This window comes from Pristiophorus japonicus, chromosome 5 (genome assembly GCF_044704955.1).
Source record: "Pristiophorus japonicus isolate sPriJap1 chromosome 5, sPriJap1.hap1, whole genome shotgun sequence".
NCBI lineage: Eukaryota > Metazoa > Chordata > Chondrichthyes > Pristiophoridae > Pristiophorus > Pristiophorus japonicus.
The window spans coordinates 149,095,724-149,123,164 of record NC_091981.1 but is presented as its reverse complement, the minus strand read 5'-3'; the positions used below and the strand labels follow the sequence as shown (position 1 = coordinate 149,123,164).

Sequence of the window (27,441 nt, the reverse complement as noted above, 5' to 3'; positions counted from 1 at the left end):
TTCAGAAGAATGAGAGGTGATCTTATCGAATCGTATAAGATTATGAGGGGGCTTGACAAGGTGGATGCAGAGAGGTTGTTTCCACTGATGAGGGAGACTAGAGCTAGAGGGCATGATCTTAGAATAAGGGGCCGCCCATTTAAAACAGGGATGAGGAGAAATTTCTTCTCTCAGAGGGTTGTAAATCTGTGCAATTCACTGCCTCAGAGAGCTGTGGAAGCTGGGACATTGAATAAATAGTTTCTTAAACGATAAGGGGATAAGGGGTTATGGGGAGTGGGCGGGGAAGTGGAGCAGAGTCCATGATGAGATTAGCCATGATCTTATTGAATGGCAGAGCAGGCTCGAGGGGCCGTATGGCCTACTCCTGTTCCTAATTCTTATGTTCTTATGTTCTTATACAGCACAATGACAACTTACTCAGCATAGCGTAGCTCCTTCACCAACATTCTTCACCAGCTCTTTGATAAGCTGAGACTATTTAAAATTACATGCTGTCTTTTGTTGCATATGTGCAATTGAATGGATATATTTCAAAACTTTAATTCCACTCATCCCTTTTGTACTGTTCTAGATATGGCGAGTTGAGAGCTCTGGCCGGATTCCTGTCGACTGTAGTACATATGGACAATTCTTCGGTGGTGACTGTTACATCATTCTTTATACATACAGATTGGGACAGATCATTTATACCTGGTGTGTATATCAAATCTTAGATCATGCTTATCCCCTATTTTTGTGAGCTTAATTTGACAACAAAATTCACACACTGTTGCGCTCCCTCAGAGTGGATGCCAAATTGGTCTGGATAATTGTCTATGGGAACTATTAGTGTAAATCCATTGGTCTGCAATGAGATATAGTGGAAACAGAGGGCTATCAGATTTCCTTCTTTTGAGATGAATTGTCTCACCAAGCAGAGAGTAGATCAAACTCACTTGTGTCAGTTTGTGGCGGAGGCCGCAGGCAGGCTTTTCACCATGTTGTCGGGCAAGACCATTCTTGCTTGACTTTTTCAAAAATTTGAATAAAATAATGACGTGTATTTATTGAATATTTCCCACTGAAACATCACAAAAGGTAATGTACATGGTCACAACAACAGCTTGCATTTATATAGCACCTTTAACATAGTAAAACATCCCAAGGCGCGTCACAGGAGCATTACCAAACAAAATTTGACACTGAGCTACATAAGGAGATATTAGGGCAGATGATCAAAAGCTAGGTCAAAAAGATAGGTTTTAAGGAGCATCTTAAAGAAGGAAAAATAGGTGGCGAGGTTTTTGAAAGGAATTCCAGAGCTTAGGGCCTAGACAGCAGAAGGTTGCCAATCATCATAGGCAGTCCCTTGTATCGAGGATGTCTTGCTTCCAAGCCAAAAAGGAATGAGTTTGCAGGTGACTCAATGAAGGATCTAATATTCCAGGTCCCAAACTACATGCTGAATGTGGAAGATGCCTGTGCGTGGATTTTTTTAACGTGTGGTGGCAGTTGCCAATGTTGGAACGATTACAATCAGGGATGTACAATAGGCCAGAATTGGAGGACCGCAGATATCTCGGAGGGCTGAAGAGGTGACAGAAATAGGAAGGGGTAGATTTTAATTATCCAGAGGCCGACTGGTGGAATGTGCTGGTCGGACCCCCAATATTGCCAATATCCATTGTGAGGGCCGGGCCTAATTACCATACAGCTGGCCGACCACACGTGCCAAAAGGGCGGTTCACTGCAGCTTGACACATTATCAGACGCATAATCAGGTGTCCCAAAGTCCACCTCAGCCAGCATCAAGATATGTCCAGGGTGGGGTCATTCGCGGAGAGGGGAAACTCACCTTATTTTTGTGGAGCATAGAGGAGCTCTCCTACTTCTCCCGGCTCTACAAAAATAATTAAAAATGTACCTTTTTGGCTCCCCATCGGTTCAACCACATGTTCCGCCCAGTTATGTCTCAAAATGGCATTCATGTACATCATAGGACTCCAATTTGCATAGTAAAAAGGCCTACCTGATGAATCAGCCGCTCCAGCCGCCCAAAGATGCCGTGGGCCAGATTGAGAGCGGATACTGATTGGTGAGTTTTCCCTACCGTTTTAGGGCACAATCTCCATGCTTCCGCCCAGTGGTGCCAGTTAACATCTCCCTCTAAATTTTTGGTTGTATGATATCAAAAGGAGGAAAGGAATCATTTGCTTATAGACTAGAATAAGATTGTTTGAACTGTATTGATGAATGATGGTACATTTATTACTGTAAATGAGACAACCTGAAAACCCGATTACAGGAAAATAAAGTTATTACAAGTCATATTACATCAGCATCAGGAAATTAAAATTGCCAATAAGCTGTCATGTTGAAAGGCATGAAAGCATTGGCCTGTCAGAGCCTGGTGTTATACGGCTGTGCTTTTGATGTTTAATTTAAGTAGGACTGCAGCAATTTTTTCCTTTGAAAATGGAGCACCGTTACTGACTGGAGGCTTGGCTCCTCTGGGAATGTTGTTGACAGGTTCTCACAGCAAAATACAGATTATAGGCACATGATTAACAAAGGCAGAAGATGAGTTCAATGTATAACACGGTATAAGAATAACAAGTACAAATATAGAATGCTATTCCAAATGAAAGTTAAGTTAACAAGCAGCAAAATACTCTGTGACATAACAGTATTACAATCTAAAGAGGGGGGAAAGTGCGCAATTGCTACACGGCTGAAATTTAAAGAATAAAAATGCTGGAAAAGATTTTCATGTTAGTTGACACCGGAAGGAAAAATGTAATTTAATGTCAGAGCTCATGTAGTTCAATGAAATTCAGAAAAGAGAAGACTCTCATATGAGCAAATGTTTTTATTCAAAGAAAATTTCTTTTATAGGAAATACATTGTAAATATGTTCCTATTGAAATAATCTATTTAAATTATTTTATATTTCTTATTCATTTGTGCTGACAGAGTGCTAAAGGTATTTGGCTCAGCAGATGACGCAATTGTAAAATACACTATCCAGTGCTGAACTGAGCTGTACAGAGCACAAACACTCGACTTCTGGGCTGTGCTGGGTTAGCTGAGTTTAGCCAGACTCAGGGTAGAGATGATATAATTTGTCTTAGTGTTCCTAGACTAGGAAGGGGAAAATTTAACTCGGGATTCTACTCTGGATATTCCTGCTGGAAAGTGTGCATGACAAGTGAAGACAGGATCAGGCTCAGATTTGACAGCTTCAAGGTTGAGAACCCTCTTAGTACTCACACATGAAGAATGATTATTTGAGTGAAGTATGAGTGGACAGCTAATGCCCATGGAACTGCATGCCAAAAATAGGTCAGTGTCTTCAGGAAAGAAGAGAAAATTGAAGGAAAATAAAGGGGCAACTTTAACTCCTGCGCAGGATTTTAATGGCTGGGCCTCATTTATATGCCACCATCCAGCTGTGCACCCGAAACAGGCAGAACGAATCAGCTAGCCAATTGTTGCGGGTTGAAGAATAGGCAGCATGGTGGTCATCCGCTGGCACTCAGGCAAATTGTGGGGGGGACAGGGGCGGGGAGGGGGGAGGAGAGTTGGCAAAATGATGTGGTGGGAAGGGGAATGTGACATCCAGGAAAGTAGAGGACCGGACTTTATTTGTGGGACCCAGAGGAGCAATCCTGACCCCACAAAGGAAAGTTTAGCACTGACCTTACAAGGCCTCTGCTTCCTGCAGACCAGGTTTCACTGAGTCAGGTGGCCATGGCAGATGCACCGTTCAGTCAGTACTTGAAATGCCAATGGGGTGCTCTGTACATTATAGGACAAGGTGGTCACCTCACCCACCCGAAAAAATCCACGCTTTGAAACTGCCGCAAAGCGGGAATTAAGCAAGGAGATGTAATTTCCCCTTAAGTGTCAGCTCTGTGGACTGTGCTAGGTAGTGTATAAATACACTACTTTGATGTGATGTAATACACTATTTATACCAGCAAATGAGGGTGCAATAAATGAATAATTCAGTTTTGAATCTCTATAATTCATATGATTACACAAAAGTTAACTTAAACTAAACCATCTATGTTGTGGGTCTTCAAAAGTCAATGGCAGAAGGTTGCAGCTTCCATTTTTGGCAGTTTAAAATGCAACAGCCTGGTTATAATGGGTTTTGTCAGTTCTAAGTGAGGCTACCAGATGGAATGCTTCTTCCTTGGGGCAAGAAGACTCTGACATTGTCTGTCATGCCCACTACAAGTGATCTTGTGACAGAAACAACATTCAGCACAAAATTTGCTGCTTCTCATAAATAAAAATGGAAACAAATAATAAGAATGAGTTTGTACAAAGGAAAGGTCGAAAGTGAAGGGTTTTCGGCTAAGTTTTGTCTTTTTCTCTCTGCCTTCATATATTGGGGGGACAAAATATTACTTCAACAGCCATGTTCAAATCTTTGGGCAAACCTTATTTAAATTTAAAGTTATCAATTATATGGCTCATTGCGCTATATATTAGGTTAAGTCCCTCAATCATCTGCAATTCTGCTTCTTAAAAATTGGATTCCTAATGCATTAATATTAAGATTGGACATGCCTTTAAGCACTTCTACTAACATTGTTTTAAATATATTTGTAGCTATCTCTACATTCCCCACAGCCCTGATCGAAGGATTCTTATTCTTTATAACAGCTCCATTCACTACACTTTGCAAATTCAATTAAATGTTGAATTTGTTGACAGGATTATGTGACAAATCTAGTATATTTTTTGCTGTTTTTAAGTAAATTCAGGCATTTTTGACCATACAGCCAATGTATTCCACTTACCCTAGGATATTATTTTACATGTATAATCCTTGAAATTGTGAAATTCTGCTCCCAACAATCTCACTCATTGGGGGTGGAATCCCCATTTTGAAGCTCTTTACAACCTACTTCATTTGATCTGGAATGATTTTATCTGGAACATGCTGTTATTAGATTCATCAGAGAATGATTCAGAACAGTGTGATTAACACTTGCTAGTCCAGAAACGTCTTTCTCTGACTCCCAAGCCTAGGATTTTGGGCACGCAGAGGGCACATGTTATAATCCCTGCATCTGAATAGTGAGGCCCGAGGAGCCCCCAATGTTCGGCCTTGGGTCTCATTTTCATGGAGTAGATGAGCTGCGCAGAATAATAACTACAACGAACACAGAAAAATTGTCAGCAAATTCATAATCTTCCTTCAAGACTTCACGTAGTACAGACCAGATTACAGGTTTCATGCACCCACGTACAAGCTCCATGTTAGGAACAGAGTTTTCAAGGTGTGTGAATTTCAATGAGGTACACACTTAATTTTTATGAATAAAGCCACCCAAACATACTTAGAATGTGTGTAAGGTATTAATGTAATGAAGTATTGTGTAAACACAATGTAAACTGACTAAATCTGATATGTAACTTCCTGTTAAAATGTATTTTCCTTAAACTGCTGCAGTGTTGCTATACTCTTTGATCTTTTATAAAGGTGCCAATAACTTTCTCTGTAGATTTTTCAAATGAGGATCATACAAGGATCACAGAATCTGAGACGATCCTCAAGGTGATTTAAATGGTCCTTGTGTATTGTACAATTCCCTAGTGTGAGTGTGTGAGCTACCACAATGCAGGTTAGAATCTCTTTGCACAACTAAGATACATTTTACTGAGATGTTTCATTCCCAGTGTGATCTCAGCAGGCTGGGCTTTGCAGCTGCCCTGTAGCTGTACTTCTGACCTTGGCCGATTTTCCAGGGTCAGGCTACTTTTGCATTTCTTTGGTTGCTCGGTCTCCAACTTCCATCAGAGAGAAACGACCTCAGGGGAAGTGGTTAAATAAATTGGCTACAAGAGGCCTCAGGTAATTTCCACAGTGTAGGAAGGCCAGAGGCAATAGACAGTGCAACCAACTTAGAAGTTTATTGAGTAATCTAATAAATAGAGGCACAGCAAGGCACGTCAGTTCCATCTAATGCATATTTTGTGCCATATGACATTTTGTGACATTTCTAGTGTCCTGAACAATCACATGTACAGGAAGCATCCTCACCTGGAAGAGCTTGAGCAGCAGCTGGTGTCACCATAGTGCATCCATGAGGCTGAGAGCTATGTGGATAACACATTTCAGGAAGTGGTCACCCCACAGCTTCCCTGAGTGCATCTCGTTCTCTAACCGTTATTCAGCTGAATAATGGTGAGCATGATGGTTCCTCTGGGGAGTACAGCCAGAGCCAAGTCCACGACACCATGAGTGGCTCAGCTGTACAGGGCGCGAGGAGGAAGGTCAGAAAAGCAATAGTGTTAGGGGATTCAATAGTTAGGGGAAGAGACAGGATTTCTACGGCTGCAGGCATGACTCCAGGATGGTATGTTAGCTCACTGGTGCCAATGTCAAGGATGTCACTGGGTAACTGCAGGACATTCTGAGGTGAGAGGGTGAATAGCCAGAGGACGTGGTTCATATCAGTACAAATGACATTGTTACAAAGAGGGATGAGGTCCTGCAGGCAGATTTTAGGGAGCAAGGTAAGATTAATAAGCAGGACCTCCAAGGTAGTAATCTCCGGATTACTCCTGGTGCCACGTGCTAGTGCGTACAGAAATAGGAGGATATAGCAGATGACTACGTGGCTGGAGAGATGGTGCAGGAGGGAGGGCTTTAGATTCCTGAGGCATTGGAGACCATTTCTGGAGGAAGGTGAGATGTGTAGAAGCTGGACAGGTTGCACCTCAACAGGGATTGAACCAATATCCTTGTGTGGGGGGGGGGGGGGGGGGGCGCAGGGTGGTGGTTGCTAGTGCTGTTGGGGAAGGATTAAACTAGCTTGACAGAGGGATGGGAACCTGAGTATAGATTCAGATGGGAGAGAAGCAAAGCTGGAAATGGAAGGCTGAAAATTAGCAAGTGAGTTTGGAAGGCAAAGGAAACAATGGCTAGAAAATAGACAACAAAGGTGTTTGGTAGTGCTTAATGGTACATATTTCAATGCAAGGAGTCTGATGAATAAGGAAGATGAGCTGAGGATACCGATAGACATGTGGAACTATGATATAACTATTACTGAAACATAGCAGAAAGAAGGGCAGGAATAGCAGCTCAACATTCCTGGTTACAGGGTTTCAGACAAGATAGAGAGGGGGATAAAAAAGAAAGGGGTCACAATATTGGTTAAAAAAACAATTACAGCTGTGAGGAAGGATGATATGTTAGAAGGATCATCAAATGAACCCAAATGGGTTGAATTAAAGAACAAATAAAAGGAAATCATACTGCTGGGAGAGTACGATAGACCCCCAAACACTCAGAGGGAGAGAGAAGAGTTAACATGTAGGCAAATTTCTGAGAAGTGCAAAAGCTATAGGGCAGTAATAGTAAGGGATTTCAACGACCTTAATATTAATTGGGATAGAATCAGTGTAAAAGGAATAGATGGTGCAGAAGTCTTAAAATGCATTCAGGAGAACATTTTGTCCAGTATATAGCAAGCCCAACAAGAGAGGGGGTGGTTCTGGACATAGTTTTAGGGAATGAAGCTGGGCAGGTGGAATGGGTATCAGTGGGAGAGCATTTTGTTGGCAGTGATCATAATTCAATTAGATTTAGTATAGTTATGAAAAGTAACAAAGATAGACTTGGAGTAAAATTTCTCAATTGGGGAAAGTCCAATTTTAATAAGTTGACATGTGATTTAGCAAACATAGATTGGAAACCTACTTGAAGGTAATTCAGTTTCAGAGCAGTGGGAGGCATTCAAACAGGAGATAGTGAGGGTTCAGAGCAAATACATTCCCACAAAGAAAAAGGCTGGGACTTCCAAATCTAGAGCCCTCTGGATGTCAAGGGGCATACAGGGTAGGATAAGGCAAATATCATGAGCTAAATACCACAGAAAGCCAAGAGGAGTATAGAAAGTGCAAGGATGAAATTAGAAAGGAAATTAGGAAAGCAAAAAGAGCACATGAAAACATTTTGGTAAGTAACATTAAGGAAAACCCAAAGATGTTTTATAAATACATAAAGAGCAAGAGGATAAATATGGAAAGAGTAGGGCCTATTAGAGACCATAAAGGTAATCTGTGTGTTGATGCAGATGATGTGGCCATGGTTCTTAATGAATACTTTGCACGTGTCTTCACAAAAGAGAGCGATAGTGCAGACATTGTAGTTAAGGAAGAGGAGTGTGAAATATTAGATGAGATAAACATAGTGAGAGAGGCAATATTAAGGGGTTTATCACTTTTGAAAGTAGATAAATCGCCACGGCCAGATGAAATGTATTTCAGGCTGCTACGAGAAGCAAGGGAGGAAATAGCAGAGGCTCTGACCATCATTTTCCAGTCAGCTCTGGCTGCAGGTGTGGTGCTGGAGGACTGGAGGACTGCTAATGTTCTTAAAAAGGGAGAAAGGGATAGATGGAGTTATTACAGTCCAGTCAGCCTAGTAATTAGATGGGCAAATTATTGGAAAAACTTCTGAGGGACAGTATAACTTGTCATTTAGAAAGGCATGGTATAATCAAGGACAGTCAGCGTGGATTTGTTAAAGGAAGGTCTTGTCTGACTAACTTGATTGAACATTTTTGAGGAGGTAACAAGGAGAGTCGATGAGGGTAGCGCATGTAATGTTGTTTCCATGGATTTTAACAAGGTGTTTGATAAGGTCCCATATGGCAGACTGGCCAGAAAAGTAAAAGCCCATGGGGTCCAAGGGCAAGTGGCAAGTTGGATCCATAATTGGCTCAGTGGCAGGAAGCAAAGGGTAATGGTCGACGGGCCTTTTTGTGACTGGAAGGATGTTTCCAGTGGGGGTCCGCAGGGTACACTACTGGGTCCTTTGCTTTTGTGGTATATATCAATGATTTAAACTTCATGATTAAGAAGTTTACAGATGATACAAAAATTGGCCGTGTGGTTGATAATGAAGAAGAAAGCTATGGGTTCAATTTTCCCCAAAGCTTTTTTTTTGCGTGCTTGAAGAGTTATGCCCGTTTTTGGGGGACCCAAGTACACCAAAAAGAAATGTTTTAAGCTTCCCAGTTTGATTTCTTCATTTTGGCGCAGCCTAACCTGTCCTTTTGTTTTAGAGGTGGAGCCTTGATCTGCGCCAAAAAGATCGGGTTGCCACGGTAACCAGGGACACAATCCAAGCTGAGGCTGGAAAGTGCAATATACAGCCAGCCCACAACACATTAAAACACATTGCATCAACTTAAAAACACATTAAAACACATTACATCAACTTAAAACACATTAAAACACATTACATCAACTTAAAAATACATTAAAATATATTGCAGCAACTTACCTCCAATTATTAAAGTCCCCCCCGCCCCCCCCCCCCCGGTGCTGATCCCCGACCCTATCCCAGGCCGTAGGACCTCCTGCTCTGCTTGCCCTCGAGTGGCTTGCTGGTACTGGTACCGGTCCCGCTCCCCCACCCCTAGCCCTGGCCAAAGGGCTTGCCGGTGTCCCCACCCCCCCCCCCCCCCCCATCCCAGGCCAAGTGGCCTCCCGGTCTGCTCCCCTGCCCCTATCCCAGGCTGAATGGCCTCCTCCCTCCCGGTCCCGGCACCGAACTATACCCAAAAGGCTTTCCCCCAACCCCCTTTCTCTCTTCCACCCACCCCCCTTTCTCTCTTCCCCCCCCCAACCCTTCTCTCTCTCTCCCCCCACCTCTCTCTCCCCCCCTCTTTCTTACCTTTCCTGCTGCATCCGGGCATCTGTTGCACTTACTTGCGCTGATTTAATTACCTGTGCCGATTTCTTTAACTTTCCAGAAGGTTTTTCTGCCGAGGCCACGTGATACTGGAGTAACTTTCAGCTGGCCAAACTCGCCTAAATGACCAGAATTGGCACGGGTGGCAAGTTACACCCGCTTTAGCTGAAAAAAAAAGTATCTAAAAAAATTGTAACTAACTGATTACGCTGGTGCAAATTGATTGGGGAAATTGTGTTTTTTTAAACTTAGGCCAAAAAAAGCAGCCTGCTCAAAAAAAATGGCTCAAATCAGTCGCGAAAATTGAGCCCATAGACTGCAGGAAGATATCACTGGACATGTTAGGTGAACAGAAAAGTGGCAAATGGAATTCAATTCAGAGAAGTGTGAGGTAATGCATTTGGGGAGGGCTTACAAGGCAAGGGAATACACAATAAATGGTAGGATACTGAGAAGAGTAGAGAAACAGAGGGAGCTTGGAGTGCAGGTCCACAGATCCCGGAAGGTAGCAGAGCAGGTAGATAAGGTGATTAAGACAGCATACAGGATACTTTCCTTTATTAGACGAGGCATAGAATACAAGAGCAGGGAGGTTATGCTTGAATTGTATAAAACACTAGTTAGGCCACAGCTAGAGTACTGCGTACAGTCCTGGTCACCACATTACACAGATGCTTGAATTGTATAAAACACTAGTTAGGCCACAGCTAGAGTACTGCGTACATTCCTGGTCACCACATTACAGGAAAGATATGATTGCACTAGAGAAGGTACAGAGGAGATTTATGAGGATGTTGCCAGGATTGGAGAATTTAGCTCAGAGGAAAGATTGGATAGGCTGGGGTTGTCTTCGTTGGAACAGAGGAAGCTGAGGGGAGACTGTAAGCGGTTTTGATCCCAGCCCAATTGCTCGACGGACGGTTCGAATCGCCCCCGCCTTACAAAAGTTCTAGACCCGGGAATTATTATTCAGAGTGTAAATGAAATGAGTCATGGACAGGAATGCTTTGGTGAAAAATCGTACTTATATTTATTTGGTCTAACATACACTGGCTAAAACATGCACTACTAAACAAAATCACTGACTCGGTGGAGAATAAAATCCAGGTTACAAACAACATACATACAGTATAAAACTGAGGACCTGTAACATGCAATAATTCCCTGGTGGATTCTAACTCCACCCATACTAACAAAATACCCAGTCGAAGCTTCCTCCCCAGAATAGCCCTGAAAAGCTTCACTTCTGAGAAAACCCTGAGCCATTAGTCTCACCCAGCTTGCCTGGGATCTGTTTACCGGCTTGGGACACTCACGATCGTGCTCACCACTGCACACACAGTTGGTTTCCTCGCTCAGCTCAGCTGTGGGAAGTCACTGCCTGGTTTTCAGTCTCGGCGGATTCTTCTGCGGAACTGCGGCTTTTTCTCTGGTACATCGATCTTGGTGGAGCGAGAGGGAGCGAGAGGGAGCGAGAGGGAGCGAGAGCTCTCTCTAGATTTTTTTAAATTTCAAAATATACTTTATTCATATAAAAATTTGCACAATACATTCGAAAGCAGTTCAGTACATTTGGATGCGGTCAGCAATTCCATACATTACATTTGGATGTTGACCGCAGTTCCGTTCAATACATTTCTTTACTTCACATTTCAAGGTACGATTCATACAATCCAGGATACATTGTGGTACGTTCATCAAGTTACATTACATGTGTCACCATACACAGTGAGGGTGCAGTTACATTTTTTTCGAACATGCATTACGCACAGAACTTGCATTATACATGGCACTACATAGTGATGTTTGCAGATCATGGTGCTCTATGTATACAAAAGGTTTACCATTGCAGCCCGTGGGGAGTTTTATACTGATTCCATCCCCTGGGTTTACCGTGGCGGAAGGGCTTTAAACCGTGGCTCTTCCCCACCGTGCCTTTGCGGCGGGCTGCACCAATTTTTAGTGCGTCCCTCAGCACGTAGTCCTGGATCTTGGATTGTGCCAGTCTGCAACACGCAGACATGGATATCTCCTTGCTCTGGAAGACCAGCAAGTTTCTGCAAGACCAAAGTGTGTCTTTCACCGAGTTGATGGCCCTCCAGCAGCAGGTGATGTCTGTCTCGGTGTGTGTCCCTGGGAACAGCCCGTAGAGCACAGAGTCCTGTGTTACGGAGCTGCTCGGGATGAACCTCGACAGCAACCACTGCATCTCTTTCCAGACCTGCCTTGCAAAGGCGCAATCTTGAAGGAGGTGGGTGACAGTCTCGTCCGCCTCGCAGCCGACTCGGGGGCACCGTGCCGTGCTGCTGAGACGCCGGCTGTGCATGAACACTCTGACGGGTAGGACCCTCCTCACCACCAACCAAGCTACATCTTGGTGCTTGTGTGAAAGCTCTGGCGATGAGACGTTCTGCCAAACGAGTCCGACAGGGTCCACCATCTCCTTTCGTAGGGCGTCCAGGACCTTAGGTGCTGACCACTGCTTAATGGCTTTGTGGTCAAAGGGGTTTTTTGTGAAAAACTTTTCCACGAAGGAGAGGTGGACAGGCATGGTCCAGCTGGTGGGGCCGTTTCGCGGCAGTGTGTCCAGGCCCATCCTTCGCAGGGACAGGTAGAACCTCAGCACGTAGTGACACTTGGTGTTTGCGTACCAGGGGTCTGTGCACAGCTTGATGCAGCCGCACACAAAGGTGGCCATCAGGATGAGGGCCACTTTCAGAACATCCTTTCCTCCACTGTCCAGAGATTTGTACATTGTGTCTCTGCGGACACGGTCCATTTTGGACCTCCAGATAAAGTGGAAGACGGCCCGGGTGACTGCCGCGGTACAGGAGCAAGAGATGGGCCAGACCTGTGCCACGTACAGCAACACCGAGAGCACCTCACTCCTGATGACCAAGTTCTTTCCTGCCATGGAGAGGAAGCGCAGCTTCCACCATCCCAGTTTTTGCTTCACTTTGGCGATACCCTCTTCCCAGTTTTTGGCGCACGCCCCGTCCGCTCCGAACCATATTCCCAACACCTTCAGGTAATCTGGCTTAACGGTGAAGGGAATAAAGGATCGGTTGGCCCAATTGCCAAAGAACATGGCTTCGCTTTTGCTGCGATTGACCTTCGCTCCCAAGGCTAGTTCACACTGGTCGCAGATTGTGAGCAATCTGCGAACCAACTGCGGATCCGAGCAAAAGATGGCGATGTCGTCCATGTACAGGGAGGTCTTGACCTGAGCGCCTCCGCTGCCTGGGATCATCACCCCTCTAATGCCTGCATCCTTCCTGATGGACCCGACAAAGGGCTCGATACAACACACAAACAAGACAGACAAGAGAGGACAGCCTTGCCTGACTCCAGATCTGATCGGAAAGCTTTATAAACTGCAAGCTGCAAGCTACAAGCTAAAAATAAAGTGGAAAAGAGCTTGTCTTTATGGGAGTCTTGCTACCCCCTATCTTTCCTGCCAATCTTTAAAATCCTTTTGTTTCTAAGCACGGGCACTTAGTCAGTGATGGGCCATCCAACCTATGTGTATTGGACTAATGGCCCTTAGTCTGGGTATCTCTCTGTCTTTGTGTTGGGAAAGACCTGGCTCCTCTTTGGCTGGCCAGGTTAGTGGGTTCATTGTTCTGCTTTCCTTCTGAGATGGAGGTGAGAAGTGCTTCTGCATATGAGAGTGGTTTTGTCAATGGCCCCCCTTCCTGGCCGACAGCTCTTTTGTCAATATTCATGGCCCTCTTCCTTTAGCTGGGACTGGTGGGCAAACCCTTACATTCTGGATGACTGACAGCTCTTTTGTCATAGCTGACTGCCATGCGGTCTCTGGAGTTTTAACAAAAAACAGCTTTTTCATGTATCTGTGCAGGGTGACAGGGCAAATATCCTCAGAAAAAAATAAAGTCCACAAAATATTCTCAACTAAGTCCATTCTTTAAACAGAAACTTTGCGATCTCTTCAAGACTTAATTGAGGTATAAAATTATGAGGGGTCTAGATATAAAGTGGATAGGAAGGATCCATTTCCCTTAGCAGAGAGGCCAATAACTAGGGGGCATAGATTTATAGTAATTGGTAGAAGGACTAGAGGGGAGTTGAGGAGAACTTATTTCACCCAAAGGATGGTGGGTGTCTGGAACTCACTGCCTGAAAGGATGGTAGAGACAGAAAACCTTGTTGCTTTAAAAAAGTACTTGGATATGCACTTGAAGTACCGTAACCTACTAGGCTACGGACCAAGAGCTGGAAATTGTGATTAGGGGATAGCTCTTTTTTGGCCGGCACTGGCACGATGGGCCGAAAAAGAACCAAGGGCACTGCACTCCAATATTAACCCCTGGAGTGACGGAGGTCGTCAGGGAGCTGGAGGAATGGCTCCACCTCACGTTGCTGGAATGATGCTGGGGAGCCAATATCATTCCAACATAAAATCAACTCTCTCCTCACCAAAGTAGTATTCCCTGACAGAAATGTCAGTGTGTCCCCATTTGTTGTAAAACCTATATGAAATATTGCCATATGACTTTGTCAAAAACTTTCTATGGGACAGGGTGCATTATTGAATTGGGGAGTTTTATAAGAACATAAGAAATAGGAGCACAAATAAGCTATTCGGCCTCCGAGCCTGCTCTGCCATTCAGTAAGATCATGGCTGATCTTCTACCTCAACTCCACCTTTCCATACTTTCCCCATATCCTTTGATTTCCTTAATATCGCAAAATCTCTCGATCTCTCTCTTAAATATACTCAACGACTGAGCATCCACAGCTGTCTGAGGTAAACAATTCCACAGATTCAAAACCCTCTGAGTGAAGACATTTCTCGTCATCTCAGTCCTAAATGTCCAGTACCTTATTCTGAGACTGTGAAGCCTGGTTCTAGACTCCCCAGCCAGGGTAAACATCCTCCCAGCATCTACTCTGACAAGCCTTAAAAGAATGTTGTATGTTTCAATGATATCACCTCTCATTCTTCTAAATTCTAGGGAATTTAGGCCTATTCTCCTCAATCTCTCCACATAGGACCTTTCCCCCCCACCCCCCCCCCCCCTCCATCCCAGGAATCAGTCCAGTGAACGTTCATTGCACTCCCTCTAAGGCAAGTATATCCTCCAGGTGCCATCGCACCAAGGCCCTATATAATTGCAGTAAGACTTCTTTACTATTGTACTCCAGTCCCTTCGTAATAAAAGCTAACATACCATTTGCTTTCCTAATTGTTTGCTGTACCTGTATGTTAACTTTAGTTCCAGGTCCACATTTCCATGTTCCAGTTATAGTCCTAAAGTGAAATAAGTTAATCAGTGTTAACAAATGTAGTTTACATCATTGCGCCATAGAGTAGAAATTCAGCTTGACAACACAGGCGGTATCGTCTCAGCAGCCTTTTACACACACTGCTTGATATTCAGTTCCATTGAATGTGATACTGCCTGTTTTGTGCTACTGCCCAAGACAAGTTTCTACCCCTATATATTCATAAATAACTGTGGAAAAGGTTTTACAAAGCACTTTTCCATACAATAGGAACATAGGAATCCGAAAAGGCCATTTAACCCCTCGAGCCTGTTCCGCCATTCAATGAGATCATAGCTGATCTGTGGCCTAGCTCCATATACCTGCCTTTGCCCCATATCCCTAAATGCCAATTGGTCAACAATCAGTGCCCCTTTAATCAAGAATTTTTTTTTTTAAAGGGGCACTTTTACTTTGGAATGTTTAATGCAAGATATTTCAGCAACGTTTTAAACAAAGAAGTGTGCAGAATTGCAGGCACTGAGCTGATCTTATCCTCATTTTACTGTTCATGCTGGCCTCCACCAAGAAAATTGTAAATGTGTTATAAATTTCCAAGCTGGACCTGCTGCTATTTGGATTTGCCACACCAGCCAACAAATTGAGATATATTATGATATCCGTACTTCTTCATTAAGCAAACACTGAAAATGAAATCCAATATATTGTGGACTTTCTAAACATGTTGGGCACACAGTATGGATTCTACACATTCTAAAGTTTTGAATTTTTCATGCTCAATCCTTCTTAGTACATTCTGATTAATTCTTTATTAGATGATAAACTTATTTTACATTTCAATCTACTCTCATATTTTTACACAGCATTATTGTAGATGCGTTCTACTCTTTATGATCATATGCTTCTGGTATCAGTCAGGAAACATAGAAACATAGAAAATAGTGCAGGAGTAGGCCATTTGGCCCTTCGAGCCTGCAGCACCATTAAATAAGATCATGGTTGATCATTCACCTCAGTACCCCTTTCCTGCTTTCTCGCTATACCCCTTGATCCCTTTAGCCGTAAGGGCCATATCCAACTCCCTCTTGAATATATCTAATGAACTGGCATCAACAACTCTCTGCGGAAGAGAATTCCACAGGTTAGCAACTCTCTGAGTGAAGAAGTTTCTCCTCATCTTGATCGTAAATGGCTCACCCCTTATCCTTAGACTGTGACCCCTGGTTCTGGACTCCCTCAACATTGGGAACATTCTTCCTGCATCTAACCTGTCCGGTCCCGTCAGAATTTTATATGTTTCTATGAGATCCCCTCTCATTCTTCTAAACTCCAGTGAATACAGGCCCAATTGATCCAGTCTCTCCTCATATGTCAGTCCTGCCTTCCCGGGAATCAGTCTGGTGAACCTTCGCTGCAGTCCCTCAATAGCAATAATGTCCTTTCTCAGATTAAGAGATCAAAACTGAACACAATATTCCAGGTGAGGCCCTGTACAGCTGCAGCAAGACCTCCCTGCTCCTATACTCAAATCCCTTAGCTACGAAGGCCAACATGCCATTTGCCTTCTTCATCGCCTGCTGCACCTGCATGCCAACCTTGATGTACCATGACACCCAGGTCTCGTTGCACCTCCCCTTTTCCTAATCTGCTGCCATTCGGTTAATATTCTGCCTTCATGTTTTTATCCAAAGTGGATAACCTCACATTTATCCACATTATACTGCATCTGCCATGCCAGTGAAATCCAAATTACTGACATAGAAATCAATGAAAATAGTGAGTTATTTTATCAGGGGGTTTTGATTCCTAAATGACCCATCTTTTGCTGGGAAAGATGACATTATACTGATGTGAGATCCCACAGTTGCCACTTAGACGTATTTATCTTTTTTTGACTGATAAATTGGAAATGGTAACAGGAATCAACTCAATATGTCAAAGCTTTCAAGTACAGTGATAGCTTTAATGGGCTCAATTTTCTCGTGATTTGCACCGTTTTTTTGGAGCAGGCTGCTCTTTTTGGCCTGTTGAAAAACCACAGTTTCCCCAATCAATTTGCACCAGTGTAACTCAGTTAGTTACGATTTTTTTAGGCCAGTTTTATTTTGAACCAAAGGGTGTGTAATTAACCACCTAGGCCAATTCCGGCCATTTAGGGAAGTTTGGCCAGTTATTCCAGCTGTGCTTAGACCAGCGTATGTGGCCTCTGCAGAAAAACCTTCCCTAGAGTTAAGGAAATTGGCACAGGTAAGGAAATCGGCGCAGCAGATGCCCGGACACTCTAAAAGAATTGAAAAACACATAGCAGCAACTTACCTCCAACCCCACCCAAAGGCTGTCCAGTCCCATTCTCGGTCCCCATTCTCCCAGTCCAGTCCCATTCTCTGTCCCCGGTTCACACACACACACACAAACACAGAGAGAGAGAAAACTAATCTGGAGACCGACAATGAGACCACACCGGGAGAATGGGGACCATGAATGCAACTGGACCGGCAAGCCCTTCGGGCGGGGTTGGAGGTAAGTTGGCTGCTATGTGTTTTTCAATTCTTTTAATGTGTTGGGAGCTGGCTCAGCTCGCATTGTGTCCCTGGTTACCATGACAGCCCAATCTTTTTGGCGCAGATCAAGGCTCCACCCCCAATACTAAAGGTCGGATTACGCCACGCCAAAATGAAGAAATCCTACGGGGAAACATAATTTTTTTTTGGCGTACTTAGGCCCCCAAAAATTATGCGTAACTCTTCAAGTATGCCAAAAAATGCGTTGGGAAAAATTGAGCCCATTGTACTTTATTTTATAAAATAAACGTCAAAATCTCACAACAAGGCAAAATTCTATTTTAATTTTAGCAGCTCTTTTATAAACATGAAGACAGATTGAAAGGGATTTAAAGGGGCTCTGTCTTCATCACAAATTTACTCTGTTCTTCACACCATATGACAAAATGACCTGAATAGGAATGCATCAACGTGTCGCTGATAGCAACATGCTATCGAGCAGGAGTACCACTTGCTTTTCTGGCTCTTCTCTTTCTGTGTGTTCTCCCTCCTCAAACAAGGAAAAAGATTGAGCAGATACTTTTTATCATGAAGACACTGGGATAAAGCATGTTTCAGGCATCAGAGTCCCATATTATCTGCAGGAGAGGCCTGAGAAGCACAGCAGTCACCTAGCACCCATTGCCTCAAGGGAGGACCACAGGGAAATATTTACAATTTCTACATTTTCTGGGTGGTGCTGTGTTACTCAGCTTACCTGCAGCTGGACTGTTAAGCCTGAAAAGACCAATTTTGCTCAGTATTTTTCTCCTTTCCCTCTCTCCCTAAAACATTTCCTTGGGTTGTGTGGGCACCAGTAGCTGTTTATATATTGCTGATGTACGACATCCTGCTCCGTGGGGTTAGTTAATTCCTGTACAGGCACACAAAAGATAATTTTGACTTTGGGTGATAGCGATTCAGCCACCCATTACACATCTCAACCGATTCTGTTGACTTCAGTGGAAATTAAAATTGGGAGAGATGTATAATGGGCAACTGAATCTATAACACCTGTTTTACACTATCACTCAAAGTCAAAATGACCCCCACATTATCGAAGGAACAGTTTGTGTAGGGCCACAATATTGACCCCACTAACATTTCAAGTGCTGTGCTACTGTTTCCTCCAATTTAAAAAAAAAATTATATTAAGTCCTGTAATTTGTAAAAAAAAAAATTAATTAAATCAGCTTGATTTATTTCAGGCAAGGAACCAATGCAACTAAAGATGAAATCACCATGTCGGCATTCCTCACAGTCAATCTTGATCAGTCACTTGGTGGGGGAGCTGTTCAAGTAAGTTTTTTGGTTTTTAATCAAATGTCAAAGTTGTTTCACTGGAGGCCCCAGTCGTTACAATGAAGAGTGTTACCAGATACAAAGAAATACAATAGGCTATTTGCATGCTTGTAACGATATGAGAGTGGATTTCAAAAGTTAATCTATTTAAAAATCCCAGGGGTTATTTTGGTGGAAGGTTGAAAAAAGGTGCTGCATAGATGCTGTGCAAATATGACACGCTTGTTTGAAAGTCCGGTTTCAGCCCGCAATGTTGGTCGTAAATTGCTGATTACCATAATGTGACATTTCCTGGAGGTGCTAAAACAGAGATACCTGCAGGTTAGGCACAATTTAGACACTAATTAGATGCAAATTTCTTGGAGCAGTATATGTGGGCTCAACTCATCCATTTCCACTGAAGGTATGGAGTGTGCTTGCTGACACACAGCAGCACAGTTCAAGATGGCTCAGGGACCCAGTGAGAGGCGCACAGGTTCTCGGACGCGGTACTGGAAGTCCTGATGGAGGAGGTCCGGAGGAGGAGGGACGTCCCATACATACATGAGAGAAGAAGTCTACCTCGCTCTCCCGTCCCTCCTGTCCCTCTCTCCTGCAACACCTGGTGCTGCTCTGCCTGGCTTCTTCTCTTCTTTCCATTCCTCTTACAGACCTAGGGTGACCCCCAGCAAGATGCCATTGACTAAACACTCCTTTTCTCCTGGTGACTCCTATAACGTGTTCAATTAAGGTAGAGTAGCACAGCTCTTACTCTTTTTAGAAGAAGTTCTCAGAGAATTTCCACTATAAATGTTGATTGAGTGTTGGTAAAGTCTTGACAAGATGTCCCAGGAAGTCTCTCGATGTGTTTCAAAAGTACTCTTCAAACGTCCAGTAGCAAGTGAACAATGAAAGGTGATATACCTTTAAGTAGCGCTCAAAATCCTCAGCAACGACTAGTTTACTCCCAATCAGCTGATCGCTGTTAAGAGAAGGAGTTGGGACAAGCGCTGTCTACCAAAATTCCATGCAGTCTCCTTAATGAGCGTCAGCAGGCAATTTAAGTGGAAATCAGCTGCTTAATGATTCTCTGGGCAGCCGTTCCTAGCACAAGTTTGAATTCCTTTACCAAGATGTTGTCTTGCGCTAAATGCTGGCTACACCGGCTTTTCAATTCAGGACCCCATCTTGGCCACCTCAGAGGCTCTTTCGTGCCTAAAGTATTAAGGGAAAAGCACGCCCCCTTCCCCATCATTAACTTTAATGTGCCATGAAGCTTTAAAATAAAGGGTAGAGCAGAGCTGATAGTTATAGCTTGCAAAACAGCCACTGTAAAATGTAGGTCAGTCTGAGTCTCAGTATAAAGGTCACGAGCTACAAAAGATTTGTTATATCATAAACATAAAATAAAATGCAGCAATTACCAGAAAAATAAACCATGATTATCTGAAGCTTACATGAATTTATTGCTTTCGAAACAAACATGTTAGAGATTGGTTCCAGGTTATAACCGAGTTTCCTATATTTGGAGGAAGTTATTATAAATATATAAAAATCAATGTTACTCGTCAAATGGTAGAAGAAAGGTTACTGCTGAAACTGGCCCATTTGTGCTCATCAGTGTTGTCTTTAAACTAAATTTCAAGTTCCAACAATACACTTCACAAAAGACATTACGCCTATACATTTCTTATGAAAAGGTTAAAATACAGGCTTCAGCTAAGATGTCATGTTTGGAGAGTTTAAAAATATTTAAAGATGACATGCTTATTATATATGTGTGCATCAAAAAGGAAATGCTTGTGTAATGAAAAGAAAACACATTATATAAAAAGAAATGATGGAATTGCAGGCAAGTCTAAAAGAGACTATGTTATAAGGTATACATTTTCAAAATCATGCCTCCCACCAGGAGCAAAATGATTTTCTGCCCAATAATTTATTACAGTATGTGCTGTCAAGAAGCCAGGTTCTGTGCTGGGAATACAACTACATAAAATTGCTGCTATAAGTTATAAAATGTGATATGTATTCCAGTGAAACCTAGGGCCGAATTTAACTCAGTCCATCGGACAGAACATGGTGGTAGCAGCCCTAAAGTCGGAGTGCTGCAATTACTGTCCCATTTCCACTGTCTGACGCAATTTTGTCCAAGTCAACTGCTTGAATCAAACAGGAGGCTTATTAAATTGTGCAAATCAGGGTTCTATGATGTACATAGGACCTAGATTGCAATTTAGAAGCTGAAATGATCAGAGCGTGTGCCACACACATTCTGCCCATTTGTTACCCGGCGGTGAACTTCAAGAGACCATTCATGAGGTCGTTCACGAAACGGTCCAGGAAATACCTCACCTTTTGTGGTCAGGCCAGGAGCAGGAATGCTTCTCCTGGGCCCACAAAAAAACTCTAGCCTTCTGCCAGCCTGTCTATGAGTTGCACCTCCCCCCCTCCTTTCGGGATCACCTACTGCCTCTCCAGCTCCAACTGTCAGCTGGCTCAGTGTGGGAGCCAGACAATTTCCTGCCCTCCCAGAACTGGTGAGGTGCAGTGAGGTGCCCATGTGGTGCCTGTAGCTCACTAGCGGAATGGAAACGAGGGCCGGAGCTTTAAATGACTCCGAGCTCCTGCCGACAAAAACAGGTGTGTACACTCTGCCTGCCACCCGGCAATCCTCCGTCGAACTTAAAATTGTCCCAATCATCTGCTAATCAAATAAGCTGTCGTTTCCAGTCACATGACAAGACCATACACATTATTTTCCTGTTCAATAGCTCTCCTACCATGGCTTGCAAATTGCATGAAAAACTTACAGCCATCCTGGGCAAATAGCGATGCTAGCAGAAAATCTAACAGCAATAGGCAAAAGAGAATTCGAACAGGAAATTTCACCACTGGATTAAAACAAAATCAAGACTACCATTATTTAAAATACAAAAGTTGGGAATATATTTTCGATTGAATATTCCCTGCAACATCTTCGTAAAAGGGCAATCACCTAGAATGTTTCTCTGTTGGCATGCTGTTCATGACAAGCCCTCCATTCATTCGCTTCCATTTCAAGGCTGCTGATCTTTTGTTGACCATATCCCACCCATCCCCCAATATCCTTCCCTTCCTCACAAGAATAGATGACCTTTCATTTCTCTCCTTTCCTGCTCCTCCCCACACATGCGTATTATTTTGGATATATTAAGGCTGCAGCAGGCTCATGCCCTTTCTGTAATCTAACACATTGTAAGAATGTTCTATTTTCTAAGAAATGAACACAAATGAGCTTCTGGGACAAAGCAGGCCATTGTTTCTGATTCAGATTAAACTGACACTGTTTGACTTGGCTTGGCTCAGCTTAATTTGGATTCCTTATTCATTCATTCCTAATACTGATCCTTTTTATCATTCCATTTTAATTATGCCAGTAGTGTCTTCTGCCAGTGAATCCGGTGTAAATTTATGTTTAACCTTTGTTGCAGCTCCTTTTGTGCCAGTGCTTACATTTATCTCAATGAGAAGATAATTTTAAATATACACTTCACATTTATCTCAATCTGCCTGCATGTTGGTCCTTTGATTACTGAAATAAAATTTATTCAGGATATATGCTGCAAGCTTATAATTTCATTACAGGTAGCCAGATTTTGGCACTATGTCACAAAATCACTTTTACCTAAAGCAGTTATGCAACTGCCTTGGTTCTGGATGCTGTGAAAGCTTCCTGATTTACATTACAGGATGGTTATCACAGCACAGACGACAACAAATGAGCGGTTATTTCAAAGGCACAACTTCTGTTTCTAGCCACTGGACCTTCATTGCTATGGCCTCCAGAGAACCCTGGGAAAAGCTAACTCTTGAGGTAGATCCAGACTCCTCTGGAGGTGTTAAATTCCTCATTGATCTTACAACACTGCTGCCAATGTCGAGGCTGCATAAGTGCAGCAGTTACCCTCATGTAAAGATATCAAAAGTAACACTGTTGTAGCTGTTGACAATTCCATTACTCAGGATAAGCAATTAGCTGATAAAGTATAATTCAAATCAAAGAACCTGCTTATCAATGTCATAAATCCCGTTTAGACCTAATGTAAACTCAAACCAATTGGCTTTATTTTGTAAATAAGTTTTGATCTGCATTTGATTGATGCAAATATTCTTTGGTTACATGAAGAGATTGTGTCTACATGCACTGAAATAATGAGTAATTTTGTCCAAAAAATCAAATGTAACTATACTGAATAGAATGTTAGGTGGTAGCTTATGGATGTGTTATAGTTTAACTGCAATTTTGATCAGAAAGGCAGTAATTGTTATTGTGCAGAAACTAATATTAATGTGACTGCTGCAGTATTATAAAACATGGCATTCATCACTTTGGATTAGAGTACTGTTGATTTTCTTTCTTCTAAAGGTTCGGGTGACCCAAGGGAAGGAGCCTTCTCATTTGCTCAGTTTGTTTAAAGACAAGCCACTTATTATTTATAAGGATGGAACATCACGGAAAGAAGGTCAGGCCCCTGTCCCTCCGAAACGCCTTTTTCAAGTCAGAAAGAACCTGGCTACTATTACAAGAATTGTGGAGGTAAGAAAGTTAATTTAAGGACATACAGACATTAATGGAGAGCCACAGTATTAGTGACTCATATATCAATGTAACCTTAATCTGACTAGTTTGAAAAATGTAGTAAACTTGTTTGAAGAAATAACTGATTGGATAGATAAAGATAATTTAATAGATGTTGAGTATATGAATTTTCAGAAAGCATTTGTCTCAAGAGGTTGGTTAGAAAAATTCAGGCATAGTGTTTGAAGCGGCATTGATGGGCTCGCTGATCACTCCGCAGCGCCAACAAGGTGTTAATTGCCTCGCATTCACACTTGATGGTGGACTCTGAGTCATCTGAGGTCGTGCAGCTGCAGGCGTGTATGATCTGCCACATGCATTCCTGCCTGAAAACGACGTTACTTTGTGTACAGTACTTGTCGATGCATCTTTATGCTGCGAAATGTGTTTGGTGTTATCGTTGGTGGACATAAACGCCTGGGCTATCATTATGGCTCTGCTCAGGTTTGGTGTTTCAACAGTCAATAGTTTGCGAAGGATAAACTTATGGCCAATGCCAAGCACAAAAATGTTTCTAAGCATTTGCTCCAGGAATCCACCGAATTTGCAATGTCCTGCAAGGCGCCTTAGTTCGGCGATGTAGCTCGCCACTTCCTGGCCTTCAGACCGTTGATATGTATAAAATCGATACCTTGCCATCAGAACACTCTCCTTCGGATTTAGGTGCTCCCGGACCAGCGTACACAGTTCTTCATATGATTTGGTTGTTGATTTCACCGGAGCAAGAAGATTTTTCATGAGGCCATAGATTGTTGCCCCACAGACGGTGAGGAGGATCGCCCTTCATTTGGCAGCGTTCTCATTCCCTTCCAGCTCATTGGCCATGAAGTATTGGTCGAGTCGCTCCACAAAGGCTTCCCAATCATCACCTTCTGAGAATTTCTCCAGGATACCAACAGTTCTCTGCATTTTCGCGTTATGGTTCATTATCTATTACTTGTCACCAGTTGTTATGTCTCAAATAAAGCAATGTGACTGAGTACTGTAGACTTGAGTAAGTGTGACCTTAGTCTCTTTATTCTGACTCCAGAGTGCTGGCACGGCCTGGGAGGCCAGCTTATATGCAGTGCTCCCAAGGGATGCTGGGATCCCTTGGGACTCCAACAGATGCGCCCTCTGGTGGCGATAGAATGCTGGCTACAAGGATAGCATACGGAAGGCTCGGTTCTGAGTGATTCTGTCTGGTGACTGCGTAGCACCCGGGATAGCCGGGTCTGTAGGGAGTCTACCGTGACATGTGTGGTGCTTGGCCTTGTGATTTGGGCTGCCCGCTCCAGACTATTGTTGCTGACCCTAAGGTCTGGCAAGCCCAGGATGGCCAATATGGCCTTGAGACTTTCAGTAGTGGCGGGAGACCTCATGGTCCCTGAGGATCCTGGACCATGGTATGGAGACCCCGGACCACTGACTGTGTGTAGTCTGACTGCCTTTCTTTACAACGTTGCAGGGTTGTCCCATAGGGAGTAATCAGGTGGGATAAGCCTTTCATCTTCATGACCGATAAGCTGCAACATCCCATCTAGCGGTTCACCGTTGGCAGGCTGTAACGTGGGATCCTGGTTGGTCCAGGTCCTAAACTGGGGGGCCGTTACGGTTGACCCCTCGCTTTCTAGCACTTCCACGACCGCGAGTGGGTCTGCCGGCAGTGCCATTTCCACCCCGATGGTGGGCAATGGTAGCCAACTGAGGGCATTAACGTTGTTCTCAGTGCCTGGCCCATCGTGGATCATGTTACAGTGCACAGACAGTGTTAGACATTCTCGAAACAACATGGGTTATAGTGCCGCTGCTCTCCCAAAACTATGGGATGGGCAGCTTGTCTGACTCGAGCAAATTTTGGGACACTCTTAGGCACGTCTCTTTTGTCCCGTGAACCCAAGCTACTGCCTTGGTTAACTTACTGGATACATGTACAATCGATTGGGGCTCGCCCACTACTTTGGCTTGCTGCACAACACGCTCGACCCCCATGTGGGAACACATCACTTGCTACGAATACTTTGTTCGATACATATACAACAGGTTTGGGTTTTCCCGCTACTTTGGTTTGCTATACAACACGTACGAACCCATGTGATAACACATCACTTATTACAAGTACTTTGTCAGATACATATACGACCGGTTGGTGTTCACCTGCTACTTTGGCTTGTTATAAGATCCCCCCGAGCCCATATGATAGCACATCATTGGCCGTGAAAGAGCACTCACATGGGTTACATAGTGCAAACAACTTATTGGAACATAGTGGATTCCTGGCCTTCTCAGCGGCCGTCCCTTTACCTTTGCCCCAAACCCACTTCTCTTCTTTGCTGGACAACACATGCCTCTGTTCCGTTGCGGTGACATCCCGTGGTCTCGACGCTCTCTCGTCCTGTGGTCTGGACGTACTTTCGCCCGTGGTCTAGACGCACCCTCATCCGTGTCCGTGATGCCGACTGCCGCGATCTTCCCAGGGATTTTGCCTCTGGTGTCGGGAAGACGCATTTGGATCGTTCCAACCGGAGTCCCACTCTGCATAGTCGACCTGGAGCCTCTTCCATCGTCGTGAAAAGATCGTCGGCTTTCGGTGGTGGGTACCGCACCTGTACTGCTGCTTAGTTGATCTTCACCTCCTCGTGGTCATGATGAGCGGCCTGTGCCTCAGGGATCTGCAAATGGATCTGCACTTCGATGCCTGGTTCAGCTGAAGCTGGGGGTTTGCTCAGCCTTTGAGAAGGGGAGACGTCGTTCGCCGGAGAAGGTACGCAGAGGTCTTCCCAGTTCCATCGAATCTTCCCCATCCACCTTCTACCAAGCAGCGTTGGTCCATCACCTGAAACAATCCACAGTGGTAAATCGTGCACCTCATGGGATGCTCTTATGTCCGCACTACCAATAACTGGTATCAGTTCCTTGGTGTAGGTGCGCAGCTTTACCTGAATCGGGATCAGCTTGGGTTGCTGTGCTTTGTCGCTGCACAGCCTCTTTAATGCCTTCTGGCTCATAATTGATTGACTTGCCTCCGTGTCTAATTCCATGGAGACTGGAGTGCCATTGAGTTCAACTTTTAACATTATCGGAGGGCTTTTGGTGGTGAAGGTGTGTATCCCATATAGTTCCTCTTCATCCTCAGGTTGAGTTGCCTCTCCTGCTCGTTCAGCATGATCCTCGCTGGATCGGTCATCCTCTCCTGACTCTGCCACATGGTGAGTCACAGGTCGTTTGCACATTCGCTGGAGGTACCCCATTGTTCCACACCCCTTGCACACATAGGACTTGAATCGACATTGATGAGCTCTATGACTGCCCCCGCAGTGCCAACCTGGTGCTAATGGATATGCATTCACGCCCCACGGCGGACTCTGAGTCACTCTAGGCCTAGGCCTGGCCTCTGCAATTGGGTGCTGTGCCGTTCTGCCTGCTGAAAGCATTATTTTATGCCGGTGAGCTTCGATTCTTTGAAGATATCTGTTTCATGTTATCACTCGTGGATATGAAGGCTTGGGCTATCGTGATGGCCTTGCTCAGATCAATGGATTCGGCAGACAGCAGTTTGCGAAGAATGACCTCGTGGCCGATTCCAAGCACGAAAAAGTCCCGCAACATTTCCCCCAAGGATCCTGCAAATTCGCACTGTCCCGCAAGACGTCTTAGGTCAGCGACAAAACTCGCCACGTTCTGGCCCTCGTAGCGATGGTGCGTGTAAAAGCGATACCTGGCCATTAGGATGCTCTCGTTCAGCTTGAGGTGTTCCCGAACCAGCGTACACAGCTCTGTGTAAGACTTGTCTGTTAGTTTGACCAGTGCCAGCAGGTTTTTGAGGAGGCCGTATATCGAAGACCCACATACGGTGAGGAGAATCGCCCTGCGCTTGACCGCCGTCTCAGCCTTGTCCAGTTCATTGGCCACGAAGTACTGGTCGAGGCGCTCACCGAAGGCTTCCCAATCATCACCCTCAACAAATCTCTGAAGAATACCAATGGCAGCCATAACGGCATGAAAGTTTGTGATCCGTTACTCGTCACCATTTTGTTGTGTTCAGAATAAATCCACAGGACTGTATT

The 27,441-nt window shown here is 44.0% G+C and overlaps 1 protein-coding gene across 1 annotated transcript in view; it reads left to right on the top strand.

Annotated features, from left to right (window-relative positions):
- Positions 1–27,441, top strand: part of scin (scinderin) — a 228,983-nt gene that overhangs the window by 157,716 nt on the left and 43,826 nt on the right. The window contains exons 9-11 of the mRNA XM_070881019.1: positions 575–696; positions 18,702–18,792; positions 23,183–23,353. Coding sequence (XP_070737120.1) covers positions 575–696; positions 18,702–18,792; positions 23,183–23,353 — 384 coding nt within the window. The remainder of the gene's footprint in view (positions 1–574; positions 697–18,701; positions 18,793–23,182; positions 23,354–27,441) is intronic.